The sequence below is a fragment of the Heptranchias perlo genome, chromosome 36, assembly GCF_035084215.1.
Source record: "Heptranchias perlo isolate sHepPer1 chromosome 36, sHepPer1.hap1, whole genome shotgun sequence".
NCBI lineage: Eukaryota > Metazoa > Chordata > Chondrichthyes > Hexanchiformes > Hexanchidae > Heptranchias > Heptranchias perlo.
The window spans coordinates 10,628,178-10,644,997 of NC_090360.1; the positions used below are offsets into that span (position 1 = coordinate 10,628,178).

Sequence of the window (16,820 nt, forward strand, 5' to 3'; positions counted from 1 at the left end):
GTTCCCAATTGATATGCACCACCTGAATACAATTAACACTAATTGATATAAATCACATGGATACAATTAACATTCTGTTCTTTATAGCTCAGCTGCACATGGCCTTTGCCATCTGAGCCATTGTGGGGGGAAGCTCCTTAATTATATTTTTTAAAGAATACTTCCTAGTTTAATATATACCTTGTTTGAAAGAAATTCGTTAGGTGAGATAAACCTTGTGGCAAAATAAATTTTTTAGCCCCTGGAGCACTGACATGGGTATGATGGACTAAACAACTGATTTGTAACTTTCTCTGTGCCATGAAAGCATTTTTGCCTTTTGTTGATGATTTCATATCACATTGTAGATGCTACTTTCTAATCTTTCTCTCACTCTTACCCCCCCCCCCCCCTTCCGCGCGCTCCCTCTCCTTTCTTTCTCCCCCTCTCGTATATCTCAGATAATTAGATATTGCTGATTGTTGTGCACAGTCATCCAACTTTTGCCATCTTCACATGGGCTGTCATGGGTGAAGGTGCTTCACAACAATGTCTACAGCCCTGCTGGGCTTTAATTGCACTAATATGTCCCCCATTATATAAAAGAAGAGTTATGTTAAAGTGAGTTACAGGCTGCAATTTAGTCTTGGGCTCCAAAAAAAACCATTAAAATGTTATAGTCATGATTCGTCATGTCTTCTGGACCCTTAGTTTTCAATCCTACTCCAGCATTACATGCAAGCGTTGTATGTCATCTCTGTTATGGCAAAGTTTGTATTCTTTAAGTTTTGGTTTAGCTCATCCAGAATGTGTAATATTTTTTACGTAGAACTTTATGTGATAACTTACGCCGGGAAAGGGACAGAGCCGTGAGTGACCTGGCTGAAGCTCTTCGGGATCTAGATGATATGATGAAACAAAAGAATGATGCTATTCGCGAACTGAAGGAACTGAAGTAAGTAATGATGTCTTCACCGTTAAATCTGGTTTGATTGATAGCAATCTATTCTGTTGATGCAGAGTAGGGGAGCACATTCCTCAAGTTTCATTTTTTGGATGAAGAGCAGGGAAAAGGTGGAAAAACAAGTGTTCTGAACTTCACCTAGGTTTATCAATAATTTTTTAAAACTTTAAAATTTTTTTGTCTAATTCTAGAAAAGTAATCAACTGTAAACTGTCTCAAACGAAGTCTCAGCAATTTTTCAATTCCTTTGGAGTTCTTTAATTGGTACCCTAAGATTGGGAAGTATACAGATCTGTACTTCTACAATAAAAAAAACACTTGTTGATGGACCCATTATGTAAGTCAGCACAACAGCACTTTAGCTGTAAGACTTGACATGATGGCTCTCCAGCTGGTTGCAAGATTGTTGGAGTGTGCCACTTCATTTAAGAGTTAACAAAAAAACAAGGTGTAGTTTGAGTTTTAAATAAATTATGGAGCAGTGCTGTACATTGGAAGTACTCTCCAGCCTCCAAAAAGGGGAATATTCCCTTTTAAATTATTGATTTAAAGAATAGATGCAAAATATATTCAGAAAAAAGTAACACACTAAAACCTCTGCTGCATAATTGCTAGAAACTTCATATTCTGCTGATATATTTTTGGTAATAGCAACATTTTATATGAAGTAATCATCGTGTACCAAAATAAATCAATTTGTGGTGAAGTATAATTCAGCTTTAAAAGTGTTGCCGATGATACTGTTCTATCAGTGTGCAACTATTAGGATTAAGTAGGGATTTATTTGAAATAAAGCTTTTTGACTTAGTAGAACACAGGCTAAAGTAGCAGCTACATCCTGCTAGATATCGAAGATTAGTATTTTAAGCCTTTACAATGTAACCCAAAATAGGATTAAGACTTCATTTATGCTCATTATTGTCCTTTATTTGCATGCTTGGCATTTTATAATATTGCTGGTTTAGTGTTTGATATAAATTTCTTGATGATGATCTTAAAATAAATTGACAAGCCTCCAAACATTTCTTTAAAATGCACAAGTATAATTTCTATCTTCAAGCCTTTTGTTTCACATCCTCCCTGTCTACACATCTTGTCATTTTCTTCATAAGAAGAGTGCATCCTGAAATGGATAATTCAGTGTCTGCAGTGGCAACCCAACAATCTGTGGTACAGTCAGGAGTCTGCATCAGTCAGTGTTTGTGCAGGCGGACTTCCACATCTGTCCCTCTCCAATTCTCTTTCAGGAAAAATGTGTTAGATTACCAACAAGCAGAAACTGTGCAGCTGGAGCTTGCATGATTAATGTAATTGCAAGAAGTGGGAGGGCTAGCAAAGTAGAAACCTGCTTTTGAAAACAATGGGTCTTAAAAAATCTAATAAAATATGGATAGTAGCCATGGAATATCACCACTTCTGAGTAGAAATTTCCAAATTTGAATTAGACTGAAAAAAATAAATAAATACTCCAGGCAATATTTTCAAAATCATATACGTAAAGTTTAGCAATGGTTCAGACAGACCCATCAAATTCCATTGTTCAGCTTACATGCTACAAAAAATCTGACACTAACAACTTTTTTGGACACTAAGGGAATCAAGGGATATGGGGATAGGGCAGGAAAGTGGAGTTGAGGTCGAAGATCAGCCACGATCTTATTGAATGGCGGAGCAGGCTCGAGGGGCCGTATGGTCTACTCCTACTCCTATTTCTTACATTCTTATGTTTTTATGCAACTCTATTCTCATTAAACAAGTAACACTTTGATTTGACACCTTACTTTCTTGCTAGGAGCTTGAATCACTTTCATCTTTTAGTGTTATTAGAGATCTGACTATCTTGTTGGATCATTTTCTGCAATCATTCTGCACTAATTGGTGGAATATTGGGTGAATGTGTAAGAGAAATGCACCTGCTGATTTACATGGACTAAAAATTCTAAATTCAGTACTGAATTCTTACATCACTGTTAGCTCCAGGATCAGCATGCAGGATTGAGAGAGACACCAACCCATGTTACTGTGGACCTCATTGCTTGGTGATGGATGAGGCAGCTAAGTGTTTTCCATCTAGGAGACTTAGCGGGTAATTTTAACCTAACCTACCCGGTGGGAACGGGGTGGATTTGGGTCGGATGCCCATTTTGCACTCAGCCTGATTTTATGCCCATTGACTTCAATACAGAGTGAAATCAGACGGGATGTAAAATGGACGTCTGACCCAATCCACCCCTGTTCCCTCCTGGTGGGTTAGGTTAAAATGGTTCCCTTTGTATTTTGATTCTCCAACAGTCTGCGAAAAAGAAAAAAATCACTTGCTTTGTTTTGTGTTCTCCTGACTATTTGAGGGGAGCACTTGATATTACAGGGCCCCTTTCCTTCTCCGCATGTAATTTCCACATTTCCAGGTTGATATATGTGTGTGTGTGTGTGCGTGTGTGCACTGTTGTGGCAAGTTCAAAATGACATTAAGTTAATTTCAGATCAGAAATTGTAGTTATTTTATGTACCTTATATATTTCAAATGAGGAAACCTGTAAATCATACAGACACTCAAACCTACAACACCAAATAGAAACCAATTAAATATTTCAGAAAATTCTGCAAGCCAGGGGGATAAGTACTTGAATGATGAGGTGAGCTGAATTGCTTCTTCTAGTTTCTGCTTAATATTTTTAATCTATTATTAAATTGTACTTTCTAATTTTTCTTTCTTTGGTAAAGGGAGAAGATGGAAAACCAGTTAGAGAAGGAGGCCCGGATTCGGCAGCTTATGGCTCACAATTCCCATGATTCAGCTATTGACACAGATTCCCTTGAATGGGAGACTGAAGTCGTTGAATTTGCAAAGGACAGGGTATGTTTATAAACTTTAACAGCCAGTGCTTTGGTAATTTTTTGTGACCAGCAATGGGAGCAGTCAGTGTGAAGAGTGGAATAACAGGGCTAGATACAGAGTAAAACTCCCTCCACACTGCCTCAACAACATACCTGAGAGAAATGCCCTACTGTGTCAGTGTAATTTTTTTTCCACAGCAACAGTCGATGTAGCCTGTGAGTGAGATTTCCAAATTATTAATTTGTGCTAAATTGTGATTAGTTATGTGCTGTGGGCCTGCACAGTTTTTAAGAGCTGAGTTCAGATTGTCCGTCTCATTTCAACCAGTGGAGGGCATTACTTTTATCCCTTCATTTTGGACTGGATATGAATGTAGCTCTGAGAAATGGAAGTATAATACATGCTCGCTCTCTTGTCACCTAGTCCCCTCAAATAAGAAATATTTGTAATGAAATGTTTGTGTTTTTGTTTAAAGCAACGACTTGCTTGAGACTTCAAATAAATCTAATTGATGGCAATTTTTACCATTCAGTGTTTTAACTTTTTTTTTTGATAGAGAGCAGGATGGAATCGTGTGCATTGTTACAATGGGGACGGATTTTGCTGTGAAAATAACGGTGAGGCGAACAGTGCTCACCGTTATTTATGTGCAAATAGGAAAGCAACTTCCGGCGACCGCACATGTGCAGTTAAACATAGAAATCCGGAAGTTGCTGTCCGAGATGCCCTGCTCCTCCGAAAGCTGCGTGAAAACGGCATCTCACTGTATTGCACGGCGTGATGTTCCTGTACTTAGCTCATAGGTACAGACTAAACTCAGTAAAAAAAAAGTTAGGGCTTGTCCATTCCAATGTAAGTACCCTTTTAACGGTGTGGTAAGTCTTAATTACTGCCAACCTCTCTGGCACTGAAAATTAACTTTTACAATTATGGAATCTCATTCATTCAGCTTTTAATTATTGTTGGACATTTAAAAAAAACTACATTTTGTTTTTACTTTCTGTCTCTTTTACCTCCGTCTTAAAGCAATCTTTCTTTCTCTCTCTTTGTTTTGCTTACCGTACCTGATTTGATATTGAATTCACTATTGTAACTGACACTTCCTGGTTCAGATTCTGCGCTGCTCATTAACGATGCTTCAGTCTGATTGGTTAAGGAGATACATAGCTGCTTGCCCTGGTCACACAGGTCCCAGGTGCCCTTGCCATGAAAAAGCTCATTGAAAGTCTATGGGAAAGTCTATGCCAGCTGGCACCATTCGTTCACTGCTCGCAGCAAAATCCGGCCCATTGTACCAACAGTGTAATGTGATTAATTAGCAGAATTGATTTTATTAGTTCTGTATTTTGAATATCTTTACATGTAACTTCAGAGTATATCTGCATATTTACACCTCTCATCACTTCCTTATCTCCCTCACCATTCACATTTCCAAATGTACCTCCTATCCTCAGTCACACCCCTGGGGAAAAGAAATCTCTCCTCCACAACTCTATTATCAACACACTAACTCTCAACTCTCTCACTTCTGGCCCTCCAACTGCCATGGCTTTGCTGCCTCTGTTGATGCATTCAACAACTCCCTTAGTTCTGTCTTTGATGCCGTAGCCCCTTCAAATCACTCACCATCTCCTACCCCTGCTGTTCTTAGCCAACATGCTGTATAGTGTTACTAAGGTGCAAAGTTGCCTAAAACACCCTCGGCCAACAAATGCAAGACCATTACCAGGAGTTTGGGGGCTTTGCCTGCATTGCAGTACAACTAAGGCAAGTTCATTGAACTGCTTAAGAACTTTTTTAAACTTCCTTTTTAACATCTTATTACGAACATACGTATTAGGAGCGTTCAGCCCCTCGAGCCTGCTCTGCCATTTGAGAAGATCATGGCTGATCTGAATGTAACCTCAACCGTACTTTCCCATCTACCTTTTTTTATTCGTTCATAGTATGTGGGCATCGCTGGCAAGGCCAGCATTTATTGCCCATCCCTAATTGCTCTTGAGAAGGTGGTGGTGAGGCGCCGCCTTAAACCGCTGCAGTCCGTATGGTGAAGGTTCTCCCACAGTGCTGTTAGGAAGGGAGTTCCAGGATTTTGACCCAGCGACGATGAAAGAACGGCGATATATTTCCAAGTCGGGATGGTGTGTGACTTGGAGGGGAACGTGCAGGTGGTGTTGTTCCCATGAGCCTGCTGCTCTTGTCCTTCTAGGTGGTTGAGGTCGGGGGTTTGGGAGGTGCTGTCGAAGAAGCCTTGGTGAGTTGCTGCTGTGCAGCCTGTGGATGGTACGCATTGCAGCCACGGTGCGCCGGTGGTGAAGGGAGTGAATGTTTAGGGTGGTGGATGGGGTGCCAATCAAGCGGGCTGCTTTGTCCTGGATGGTGTCGAGCTTCTTGAGTGTTGTTGGTGCTGCACTCATCCAGGGAAGTGGAGAGTATTCCATCACACTCCTGACTTGTGCCTTGTAGATGGCGGAACCCAAACTGAGCATTGGTGAGCAGGTTATTGTTGAGTAAGTGCCACTTGATAGCACTGTCAACGACACCTTCCATCACTTTGCTGATGATTGAGAGCAGACTGATGGGGCGGTAATTGGCCGGATTGGATTTGTCCTGCTTTTTGTGGACAGGACATACCTGGGCAATTTTCCACATTGTCGGGTAGATGCCAGTGTTGTAGCTGTACTGGAACAGCTTGGCTAGAGGCGTGGCTAGTTCTGGAGCACAAGTCTTCAGCACTACAGCTGGGATGTTGTCGGGGCCTACAGCCTTTGCTGTATCCAGTGCACTCAGCTGTTTCTTGATATCACATGGAGTGAATCGAATTGGCTGAAGACTGGCTTCTGTGATGGTGAGGATATCGGGAGGAGGCCGAGATGCATCATCCACATGGCACTTCTGGCTGAAGATGGTTGCAAACGCTTCAGCCTTGTCTTTTGCACTCATGTGCTGGACTCCGCCATCATTGAGGATGGGGATGTTTGCAGAGCCTCCTCCTCCCGCTAGTTATTTAATTTTCCACCACCATTCACGACTGGAAATGGCAGGACTGCAGAGCTTTGATCTGATCCGTTGGTTGTGGAATCACTTAGCTCTGTGTATAGCATGTTGCTTCCGCTGTTTAGCATGCACGTAGTCCTGAGTTGTAGCTTCACCAGGTTGGCACTTCATTTTTAGGTACGCCTGGTGCTGCTCCTGGCCTGCTCTTCTACACTCCTCATTGAACCAGGGTTGATCCCCTGGCTTGTTGGTAATGGTAGAGTGAGGAATATGCCAGGCCATGAGGTGACAGATTGTGCTATAACAATAACCTATTATAACCTTTGACTTCCTTGTTAATCAGAAATCCATCTAACTCAACCTTAAAAATATTCAATGACCCTGCCTCCACCGCTCTGTGGGGAAGGGAGTTCCACAGACTCACAACCCTCTGAGAGAAAAAATTTCTCCTCATATCCGTCTTAAATGGGAGACCCTTTATTTTTAAACTGTGGCCCCTAGTTCTAGTCTCTCCCACAAGGGGAAACATCCTCTCAGCATCTACCCCTTCTCGTTCCCTCAGGATCTTGTATGTTTCAATAAGATCACCTCTCATTCTTCTAAACTCCAGTGTATACAGGCCCAACTTGTCCAACCTTTCCTCAAAAGATAACCCCCTCATCCCAGGAATCAGTCGAGTGAATCTTCCCTGAACCGCCTCCAGAGCAATTATGTCCTTTCTTAAATAAGGAGACCAAAACTGCACACAGTATTCTAGATGTGGTCTCACCAATGCCCTGTACACTGTAGCAAAACATCTCTACTTTTATATTCCATCCCTCTTGCAATAAATGACAACATTCCATTTGCTATACCTGCATACTAACTTTTTGTGATTCATGTACTGGGACACCCAGATCCCTCTGCACCTCAGAGTTCTGCAATCTCCATTTAAATAATATACTGCTTTTCTATTCCTCCTGCCAAAGTGGACAAGTTCACATTTTCCCATTGTTATTGTTAGCAGAGCATCACGTCTCCTGTCTGTTCTCTGGTAGCATTTAAAATGTAACCAGCATTTGGACGCCCATGAACAGAGCTCTGTGCCTGTCTGCAAACGAGCACGTGCAGAGCTCTACTGCCCCATGACATGGGAGCTGGCAGTGTCACTTGGGTCTGCCGTTACTCTCTGCAGGTATGCAGACTATACAACAAATTTGTGACAGAAATATTCTGCCTGCCTTGATGAATCTTTTAGTATTGAGGAATCTGTCATTGCTTATCTTACAATTGAAAACAAAAGAATCTGTAGAATAAACTGCAGTATTTTTTTTCTGACGTAGGATGACATGGATTTGAAGGCATTAGGTTTTGATGTAGCAGGAGGGGCTGATGAACCTTATCTACCTGGAGACTCTGGGATATTTGTTATTAAGGTAGATAAAGGAAGTATTGCAGATGGAAGGTTAAGGTATGACCTGCTAATTTCTCATTTTTTGCTGATATAAAATCTCATTTTCAGAGAGAATTCTTTTTTTTCTAAAAGAAAAGTTCTTTCAAATGGTACAAAAATTGTCTTTCATGACTTTGTTTGCTGCATATTTTTATTTCTATTTTAGGGTGAATGATTGCTTGCTCAGGATAAATGATGTAGATCTTACCAACAAGGACAGAAAGCATGTAATTAAAGCAGTACTGAATGGCGGAGGGGTCATTAATATGGTAGTTCGAAGGAGAAAATCCTTGGGAGGTAGAGCTATTACTCCAGTTCATATCAACCTTGTGGGTCACAAAGGTAATTTAACTTTGATGTCTGTGTCCAAAGCAGTTTCTATCTCAAAAACTCTTAATTCACACCAGATACTAATTAACTGCTGATTCAGATGATTGTGTGCCTTTTAAAAGTGTATTTGGAATATATCGCAAATCAAATTTATGACCAGTGCCACAGTTGCTTTACTTGAAATGAATGTGTTTTGCTCATCTGCTTAATGTATTCCCACTGGTGCTGATGCCCAGTGTGTCATATGTGTTATTTACATTGGTAGTGTAGCAACACATTTGTTTCCTTAACCATGGGATGTGTTAAATAGATAGGATTTAGTAATGAGGAAAGCCGAGAGAAGGTGTGTTTGTTTACAGCTTCAGTTCTGTTGGAAGGGAAATGAACATGGTTAATTTAGGGAGGGTAACATCTGCATTGAGGATGCATCTCGTGAATAGGACCTAAGGTTTTCATTCCACTAGTTAGTTTTGCAGAGGCATATGTAACCTGCATGTCTTAGTATATAGATCCTATCTGTTGAAGGGATCAGCTGTGCTGAAAATGAATGATGTTCCCATATAGAAAAGTGACTCATTGTTAAACCTATAGCAACAACCAGTTCTCGTGTTGTATACAATTCATGTTCAAAGTATATTTTTCCAACAAAAGAAACCTTGTAAATGAAACTGCTTTGACACTGATATGAAACAGAAGTGTCAAAAATCCTAGACTGTGCTCCTTTTCCACACCATGAGCCCTGACGATCTGGTCCTTGAACCGTTGGTAACTCTGTTCTATTTGCACTTCTATTTCTTACTTGCTGCTTTGCCCTGTTTGAAGTTCTTGGGCCTGGAAAGTTTAGAAGGGCTATTTTTAGTGCTGTTGTCTCATTGGTGGATAAATCCTAAATCAGTACACCTAGATCTTTATATCTACATCTTGAGATCTTGGAAAATTAATTGGAACGTTGAGTTACACTTTATGATATCTGCCTAATGGCCTATGAAGTCAAAGAAAACTTGGACACCTCTGGCATAGAGGAGAAATTAACCTTGCTGTTAAATGGAAGTAAACTGTATTTGGTAATATTTAATGTACAGGCGTTTATTTTGATGTTAGAATGTAGGGTGAACAGCTAATACTGTGCTAATTGTGCATTTCTCTCTCTTTGCAGACATTGGAATCAGCTTGGAGACTGGAGTATATGTAGCTACTGTTGCTCCTGGCAGCCCTGCCGCCAGAGAAGGATCCTTAACGGTGGGAGACAGACTCATTACAGTTAGTAGTCTGAATTTACGGCTGTGCCCAAAGTACATACAGTTTTCCCCTCTGGCGAAGCAGCATGTTGGAGCTGCAGCATGCTGTGCCATGCGAGTAATAGGACATAGATTCAGTTCCCTCATTCCACTGAGTTTCCAATCTCAGTTATGCTGCTGTGGGAGATAGAAAGTGGAAATCAGACATCCCTCTAAATTAGGGTACGGCAGATAGGAAATGTAGGCTGATGCCTATAGCAACAGGTAATCATAAACATATGTATAATGTGAAAGGTCAGCATTGACAAAAGCTGAAAAGGATTTAAGTGATCATTGCTCATATTCTGAAAGCATTTAGTTATTGTTGTAATGAATTGGATAGCCCAGTGATGAAGGATAGAATACTAGAGCCTGGTCTTCAGTTGCTTCCAAGCCTTTATTCACAATGATCCACATTACCCACTGTTCACCCTCCAGATAAGCTCTCATATAAATGGATACAAGAGAGTCCCCAATTGATACGCACCACCTGAATACAATTAACATTAATATAAATCATTTGGATACAATTAACAAGTGTAGGGCAGCTATTAATAAAGCAAACATTATATAGACAATGTACAAATCAGTGGTAGGGCCACACAGTAGTCAGGCCAGTTTTGAAGTACAGGGTCCAATTTTGGTCACTCTATTTCAAAAAGGATATAGATGTTTTAGAAAGGACATTAGAAAAGAGTGACCAAGATAATTCTAGGCCTTAGGGGACTGAATTATGAAGAAAGGGTCAAGCAACTAAACATATTTTCATTGGAGAAAAGGCTAAGGGGAGACATGACACGGGTATGGATGAGATGGAAGTATTCAAGTTATTTATCATAGTGCATAAACTTAATTCTCATTATTTATCAGATAGTGTAACCACTAATTTTGGAAACTGCAGAAAGACTGTCGCTGTTGATATTTATGTACTCTGTGTGAGTGTATGTCTACATTTGTGTACTCGGTTATTAATTAGTTTTTCTCTTTCACAGATAAATGGTATTGCACTAGAAAACAAATCGCTGACAGAATGTGAAGCTTTGTTGCGAAATTGCAGGGATTCTGTCAGTCTTTCACTGATGAAGGTATGGTTTGCATGAAATGTTTTTATTACATGATGAATATGTCAAGCCGGTCCAAAATGTTCTCTCTGAAGCACTTGCTATCTTCAAATGTTCCATCTTTAAATTACCTTGCATTGTTATGTTCATGTATTCTGTTCAGTTATATTTGTATTGTATGCCTCTGCAGAACAAATATCAAACCAATTCAGATGTAGGTAAACAAACTGTTTAGTAATATTGTAAATTTCAGCCAGAAGTGCCGAGTGGATGATCCATCTCCGCCTCCTCCCGATATCCCCACCATCACGGAAGCCAGTCTTCGGCCAATTCGATTCACTCCACGTGATATCAAGAAACGGCTGAGTGCACTGGATACAGCAAAGGCTATGGGCCCTGACAACATCCCAGCTGTAGTGCTGAAGACTTGTGCTCCAGAACTAGCCACGCCTCTAGCCAAGCTGTTCCAGTACAGCTACAACATTGGCATCTACCCGACAATGTGGAAAATTGCCCAGGTATGTCCTGTCCACAAAAAGCAGGACAAATCCAATCCGGCCAATTACCACCCCATCAGTCATCAATCATCAGCAAAGTGATGGAAGGTGTCGTCGACAGTGCTATCAAGCGGCACTTACTCACCAATAACCTGCTCACCAATGCTCAGTTTGGGTTCCGCCAGGACCACTCGGCTCCAGACCTCATTACAGCCTTGGTCCAAACATGGACAAAAGAGCTGAATTCCAGAGGTTAGGTGAGAGTGACTGCCCTTGACATCAAGGCAGCATTTGACCGAGTGTGGCACCAAGGAGCCCTAGTAAAATTGAAGTCAATGGGAATCAGGGGGAAAACTCTCCAGTGGCTGGAGTCATACCTAGCACAACGGAAGATGGTAGTGGTTGTTGGAGGCCAATCATCTCAGCCCCAGGACATTGCTGCAAGAGTTCCTCAGGGCAGTGTCCTAGGCCCAACCATCTTCAGCTGCTTCATCATTGACCTTCCCTCCATCATAAGGTCAGAAATGGGGATGTTCGCTGATGACTGCACAGTGTTCAGTTCCATTCGCAACCCCTCAAGCAATGAAGCAGTCCGAGCCCGCATGCAGCAAGACCTGGACAACATCCAGGCTTGGGCTCATAAGTGGCAAGTAACATTCGCGCCAGACAAGTGCCAGGCAATGACCATCTCCAACAAGAGAGAGTCTAACCACCTCTCCTTGACATTTAACGGCATTACCATCGCCGAATCCCCCACCATCAACATCCTGGGGGTCACCATTGACCAGAAACTTAACTGGACCAGCCATATAAATACTGTGGCTACAAGAGCAGGTCAGAGGCTGGGTATTCTGCGGCGAGTGACTCACCTCCTGACTCCCCAAAGCCTTTCCACCATCTACAAGGCACAAGTCAGGAGTGTGATGGAATACTCTCCACTTGCTTGGATGAGTGCAGCTCCAACAACACTCAAGAAGCTCGACACCATCCAAGATAAAGCAGCCCGCTTGATTGGCACCCCATCCACCACCCTAAACATTCACTCCCTTCACCACCGGCGCACTGTGGCTGCAGTGTGTACCATCCACAGGATGCACTGCAGCAACTCGCCAAGGCTTCTTCGACAGCACCTCCCAAACCCGCGACCTCTACCACCTAGAAGGACAAGGGCAGCAGGCACACGGGAACAACACCACCTGCACGTTCCCCTCCAAGTCACACACCATCCCGACTTGGAAATATATCGCCGTTCCTTCATCGTCGCTGGGTCAAAATCCTGGAACTCCCTTCCTAACAGCAATGTGGGAGAACCGTCACCACATGGACTGCAGCGGTTCAAGAAGGCGGCTCACCACCACCTTCTCGAGGGCAATTAGGGATGGGCAATAAATGCTGGCCTTGCCAGCGACGCCCACATCCCATGAACGAATAAAAAAAAAATGTCACCGAGATTAAATTTTGTAAAGCATAGAATGATTCCCTTAATTTACTTGGTGTTTTTTTTCCTTTTCTATGGTACACCTAAAGATGTCTTAATAAGATGCCCATCTGTATCACTGAATCCAATCTATTTTTTTTATTCGTTTATGGGATGTGGGCGTCGCTAGCAAGGCCAGCATTTATTGCCCATCCCTAATTGCCCTTGAGAAGGTGGTGGTGAGCCACCTTCTTGAATCGCTGCAGTCCGTGTGGTGAAGGTTCTCCCACAGTGCTGTTAAGTAGGGAGTTCCAGGATTTTGACCCAGCGATTATGAAGGAATGGCGAAATATTTCCAAGCTGGGATGGTGTGTGACTTCGAGGGGAACGTGCATGTGTAATTAATAATTAAAAGTCTTGCAGCTTGTTCAGATCTGTAATCCCCTGAAGAGCCTCCCTTTCCCAATGAGTAAGGTTGCATCAGACCTCGTGTGGCCCTCATCTGGTAGTCAACAGGTGGACAGTATATTACAGGGCGGTTACCTTTGACAGTGATAACAGATATGTCCCTGACAGTGTCGATCTGCAGGAAGAGTGGGCTCAGAGAAAAAGAGCAATAAAAACACCCATTTAGCACATTAGTTATTTGTAAATATGTGCAGAAATACGAGATTTGGAACACTTCCATACCATGGGACATGACAAGTCCTCTGTATGTGTGGTTGTAGAACACTGCAGTGGCCTGCTACACTAACCAATGTTGGGGAGGACACTCATCCCTGTTTCCTTTTTGATTATGCTGGTGGCTAGATTACAAGATTACACTTTCAGTTTAGCATTTATCCAGGGTAAGCAATAGAGCAGCCAATTCTCTTAGTCAGTTGTTGGTTCACCTTTGCGAGTAGAACATCCACTCAGAGACAGTTTAATACATTTTCAGTAGTTTGACATATCCAGAGATAGACTTTCTGGACAATCAACAGCTGTTAGATTTCTGCTGAAAATTGAGCACAATTATCCATTATTCACTGCTTTATCATGCACTATACTGTTCCTGAGAGAAGATATTCAAGTATAGATTTAGGAGGGGAGAGGCTCCTGCTTAGGAGCTATAACACCAACAAAGAACCATGGGTGTGTTAAGGGTTATTCCATGCTTACTGGGCATTAGCTTCCAATTTATAGTGTAAGCAAGACAGCTACATGGTGCCGTTCTCTTACACTTATTAAACATTACTATCTCGATTTAACTACAGCACGAGTACAGATGGATTGTGACAGCTGGTGTTACGGCTACTCTGCAGGAGTTTCCCCTTCCTAAATCTAAACTACTTGCATATGCTCCCATGATGTGTGGAGAATGTAGAATGAAGAAGAAAGATATATTGCCTGCCTTGAAAGGTTGTCTTGGTTCTTTGAATGTATCCTGCACACAACCCCACCCTGCAAAGGTGTAGCAGTGGATAGCTTCAGTTTTGATTTAGGTCAAAGTGAATATGCATAGAAATGTAGTCCTGTGTCTTCATGCAATGCAAGAGTAGGCTACACCACCTATCTGCTCAGTGCATTGTTTTCCCAGAATCTATCAAGCTCGGCTATACTTTTGTAGCGTGTGGAGAATTCATACAATTTGAAAAATGAGTAAGACCCTCCCAGGTAGATACTATCTTATTATTGAAAGCATAGTTGCACAATATGATAATATATTGGATAGATATAGAGACTTTGCACCCATCCACATATACAGACTGATTATATTTTTTATTAAAATGCCCATAGTGAAGATGAGTTCCTCATCAAAACCAAATATTTCAAGAAACTAATTGCAGTTCTGATAACTGTCATCTGAAGCAAAAACATTCTACAACATAGTTCAAATTTGTGGAATTTGAATTTGTCCTTGAATAGCATTTTAAAAAAAGTTCAGTCCCCACTACTTATACGTCTCACGTTTATGGCGGGCACCCGTCTATACCACGCAATTAATGATAATTTTCCATCACCGTAGAAATCAATTACAAAGGTGCCGCTTACAATGTATTAAGTGCATCGGCTAATTCGGGCAGACTCAGCTGTTCAATAAGCTCTTCGCAGCAATTACCGTAATCCTCTGTACTAATATTTCAAAAGCTCAGCAAAACAAACTATTTGTTCTTCTGGTTCTGAGCATCTTATACCTGTATTTAGATATGGGCTTTCTAACTGCACTGAAGAGGTACCGCAAACCTAAAAATAGTTATTTAACAGCTTGGACACGGAGCTCTTATAATGAGAACATTTCGGTGCTATTTCCTTCGAAACAAACTTTTTCATTGCATCCAGCCACTATTCATAGATACTGTTAAAATTACTGCTCGGGTATTTTTTTTCTGGTATATGTATCTCCTTTATTTAAGTTTAGAAATACCAGTTATATTGTCCACCACTTATAGTGGACAAATCGCGATAACACCAATGCGCCCACTACAGCGGTGAGAACTGTCGCAAAAATTAAGAAATAGTAAACATTTCGATCCCGATTAAATTGTTCCGTTTTACATTCACGTGTGTTGTTACCATTTGGTAGATCATATGTCCACAGCAATAAGTTTTGTAAGTTTGCTGAATTTAAGAGTAGCTTTTCTTTTGAAATATAGAAATATTCAGTTACATTTAGTTTTTATCTAGTTGCAGATACAACTGATGCAGTCTCCTTATCTGTTGAGGCAATATTTTGGCACATAAGCTATGGTAGTTGAATAGTATTGTGGATTACTGGAATGAGTACTGATTTTTTCCCCCCTCTTTGAAGGTGGTTCCTCAGAGTTCCTCTTGGAGTGGACAGAATATACTTGAAACGCTAAAGGAGTCTGAGAAATCTGGTAACTGTCGGGTTCATGAGTCGGAAGTACAGGTTCCCAATAGTCGAAACTTGAAACACAACAGCTCAACACAGACGGACATTTTCAATACAGACTCGAGCATACTTGACAGCAAAAATGATAGAGCCGATCACAAAGATGGCTCTTATTGTGAATACAAACAATTTTCAAGCCGTTCTTTGCAGCCTAATACACATAGGACAGCTGAACATACTTGCCACAATTATTCAGACCATAAAGCTGGTCCTTTCACCCCAGAGATATTTTCTGATAGAGGTTATGGAATTGTGGAACACGATAAAAGACGCTTCACCTTTGACCCAACAGTTGCGGACTGTGTGATGGTGGAGACCAGTGTTGAAAAAGGGCATAGTTCTAAACACAATGGTGGCACCTGGCCTAAAATGATGGTGGATGTTTCACCTTCTGAACCTGGGAAACTCTCCATATTCAAACTGCCAAAACAGAGGAAGCCCATCTTTGATCCAGATACCTTCAAGAGGCCGCAGACTCCTCCAAAGATGGATTATCTCTCTCCAACACAAAAACAGACACATTCTTCACAGTCTTCAAAGGGTGAATCTGGTTCAACGCCCCCCACACCTCCTAAGAGGAGTGATTCATTCAAATTTAAACACAAACAACAAACTAGCTCTGCTTCAGACTCTACAATAACCACTGGGTCTCCTCCGACCAGCCCTGCAGGGCCTCAATCCCCTGTTAACCTTGGAGTAAAACAGGAGACCCCACATGAAGCTCATGATAGAAATGCTGGCCACTATCAGCCTACTCAGTACTTCGAGGGGAGTGCTTTAATGTCTTCGAGGACTTCCTCTGAGGAGGAAGGTAACCAGCGAGTTGAGGAGGTAGAGCCTGTGAACAGACGTCGACCAAAATCTGCTCCTGCTTTAAGACCGAGCAAACTTGTTCCCTTGACCATCTCTGGACTGTCCCCTCAGGTAGGTAATGGTATTTGATCTGTAAATAACAGAAATTTCTTTTCCATTTTTTTAAAGACTATTGTGAATGGTAGTAACTTTGTAGACATGGAAAAGGTTACAAAGTCGATTTTCGCAATCATCACTTTAAGGCTACTGCTCAGGTAATTCCTGCGGAAAGATATTGGGCTCGATTTTGGGATCGTGTTTCCGGCGGGTTCCCAGCGG

General features: G+C 41.6%; 1 protein-coding gene across 6 annotated transcripts in view; it reads left to right on the forward strand.

The window, feature by feature from the left end:
• The window catches only part of dlg5a (discs, large homolog 5a (Drosophila)), a 170,761-nt gene that overhangs the window by 110,712 nt on the left and 43,229 nt on the right, over nt 1–16,820 (forward strand). For all 6 annotated transcript variants that reach the window (XM_067972536.1, XM_067972540.1, XM_067972538.1 and 3 more), the window contains exons 11-17: nt 809–934; nt 3,668–3,800; nt 8,102–8,229; nt 8,378–8,553; nt 9,698–9,801; nt 10,811–10,903; nt 15,585–16,613. In XM_067972536.1, coding sequence (XP_067828637.1) covers nt 809–934; nt 3,668–3,800; nt 8,102–8,229; nt 8,378–8,553; nt 9,698–9,801; nt 10,811–10,903; nt 15,585–16,613 — 1,789 coding nt within the window. The remainder of the gene's footprint in view (nt 1–808; nt 935–3,667; nt 3,801–8,101; nt 8,230–8,377; nt 8,554–9,697; nt 9,802–10,810; nt 10,904–15,584; nt 16,614–16,820) is intronic.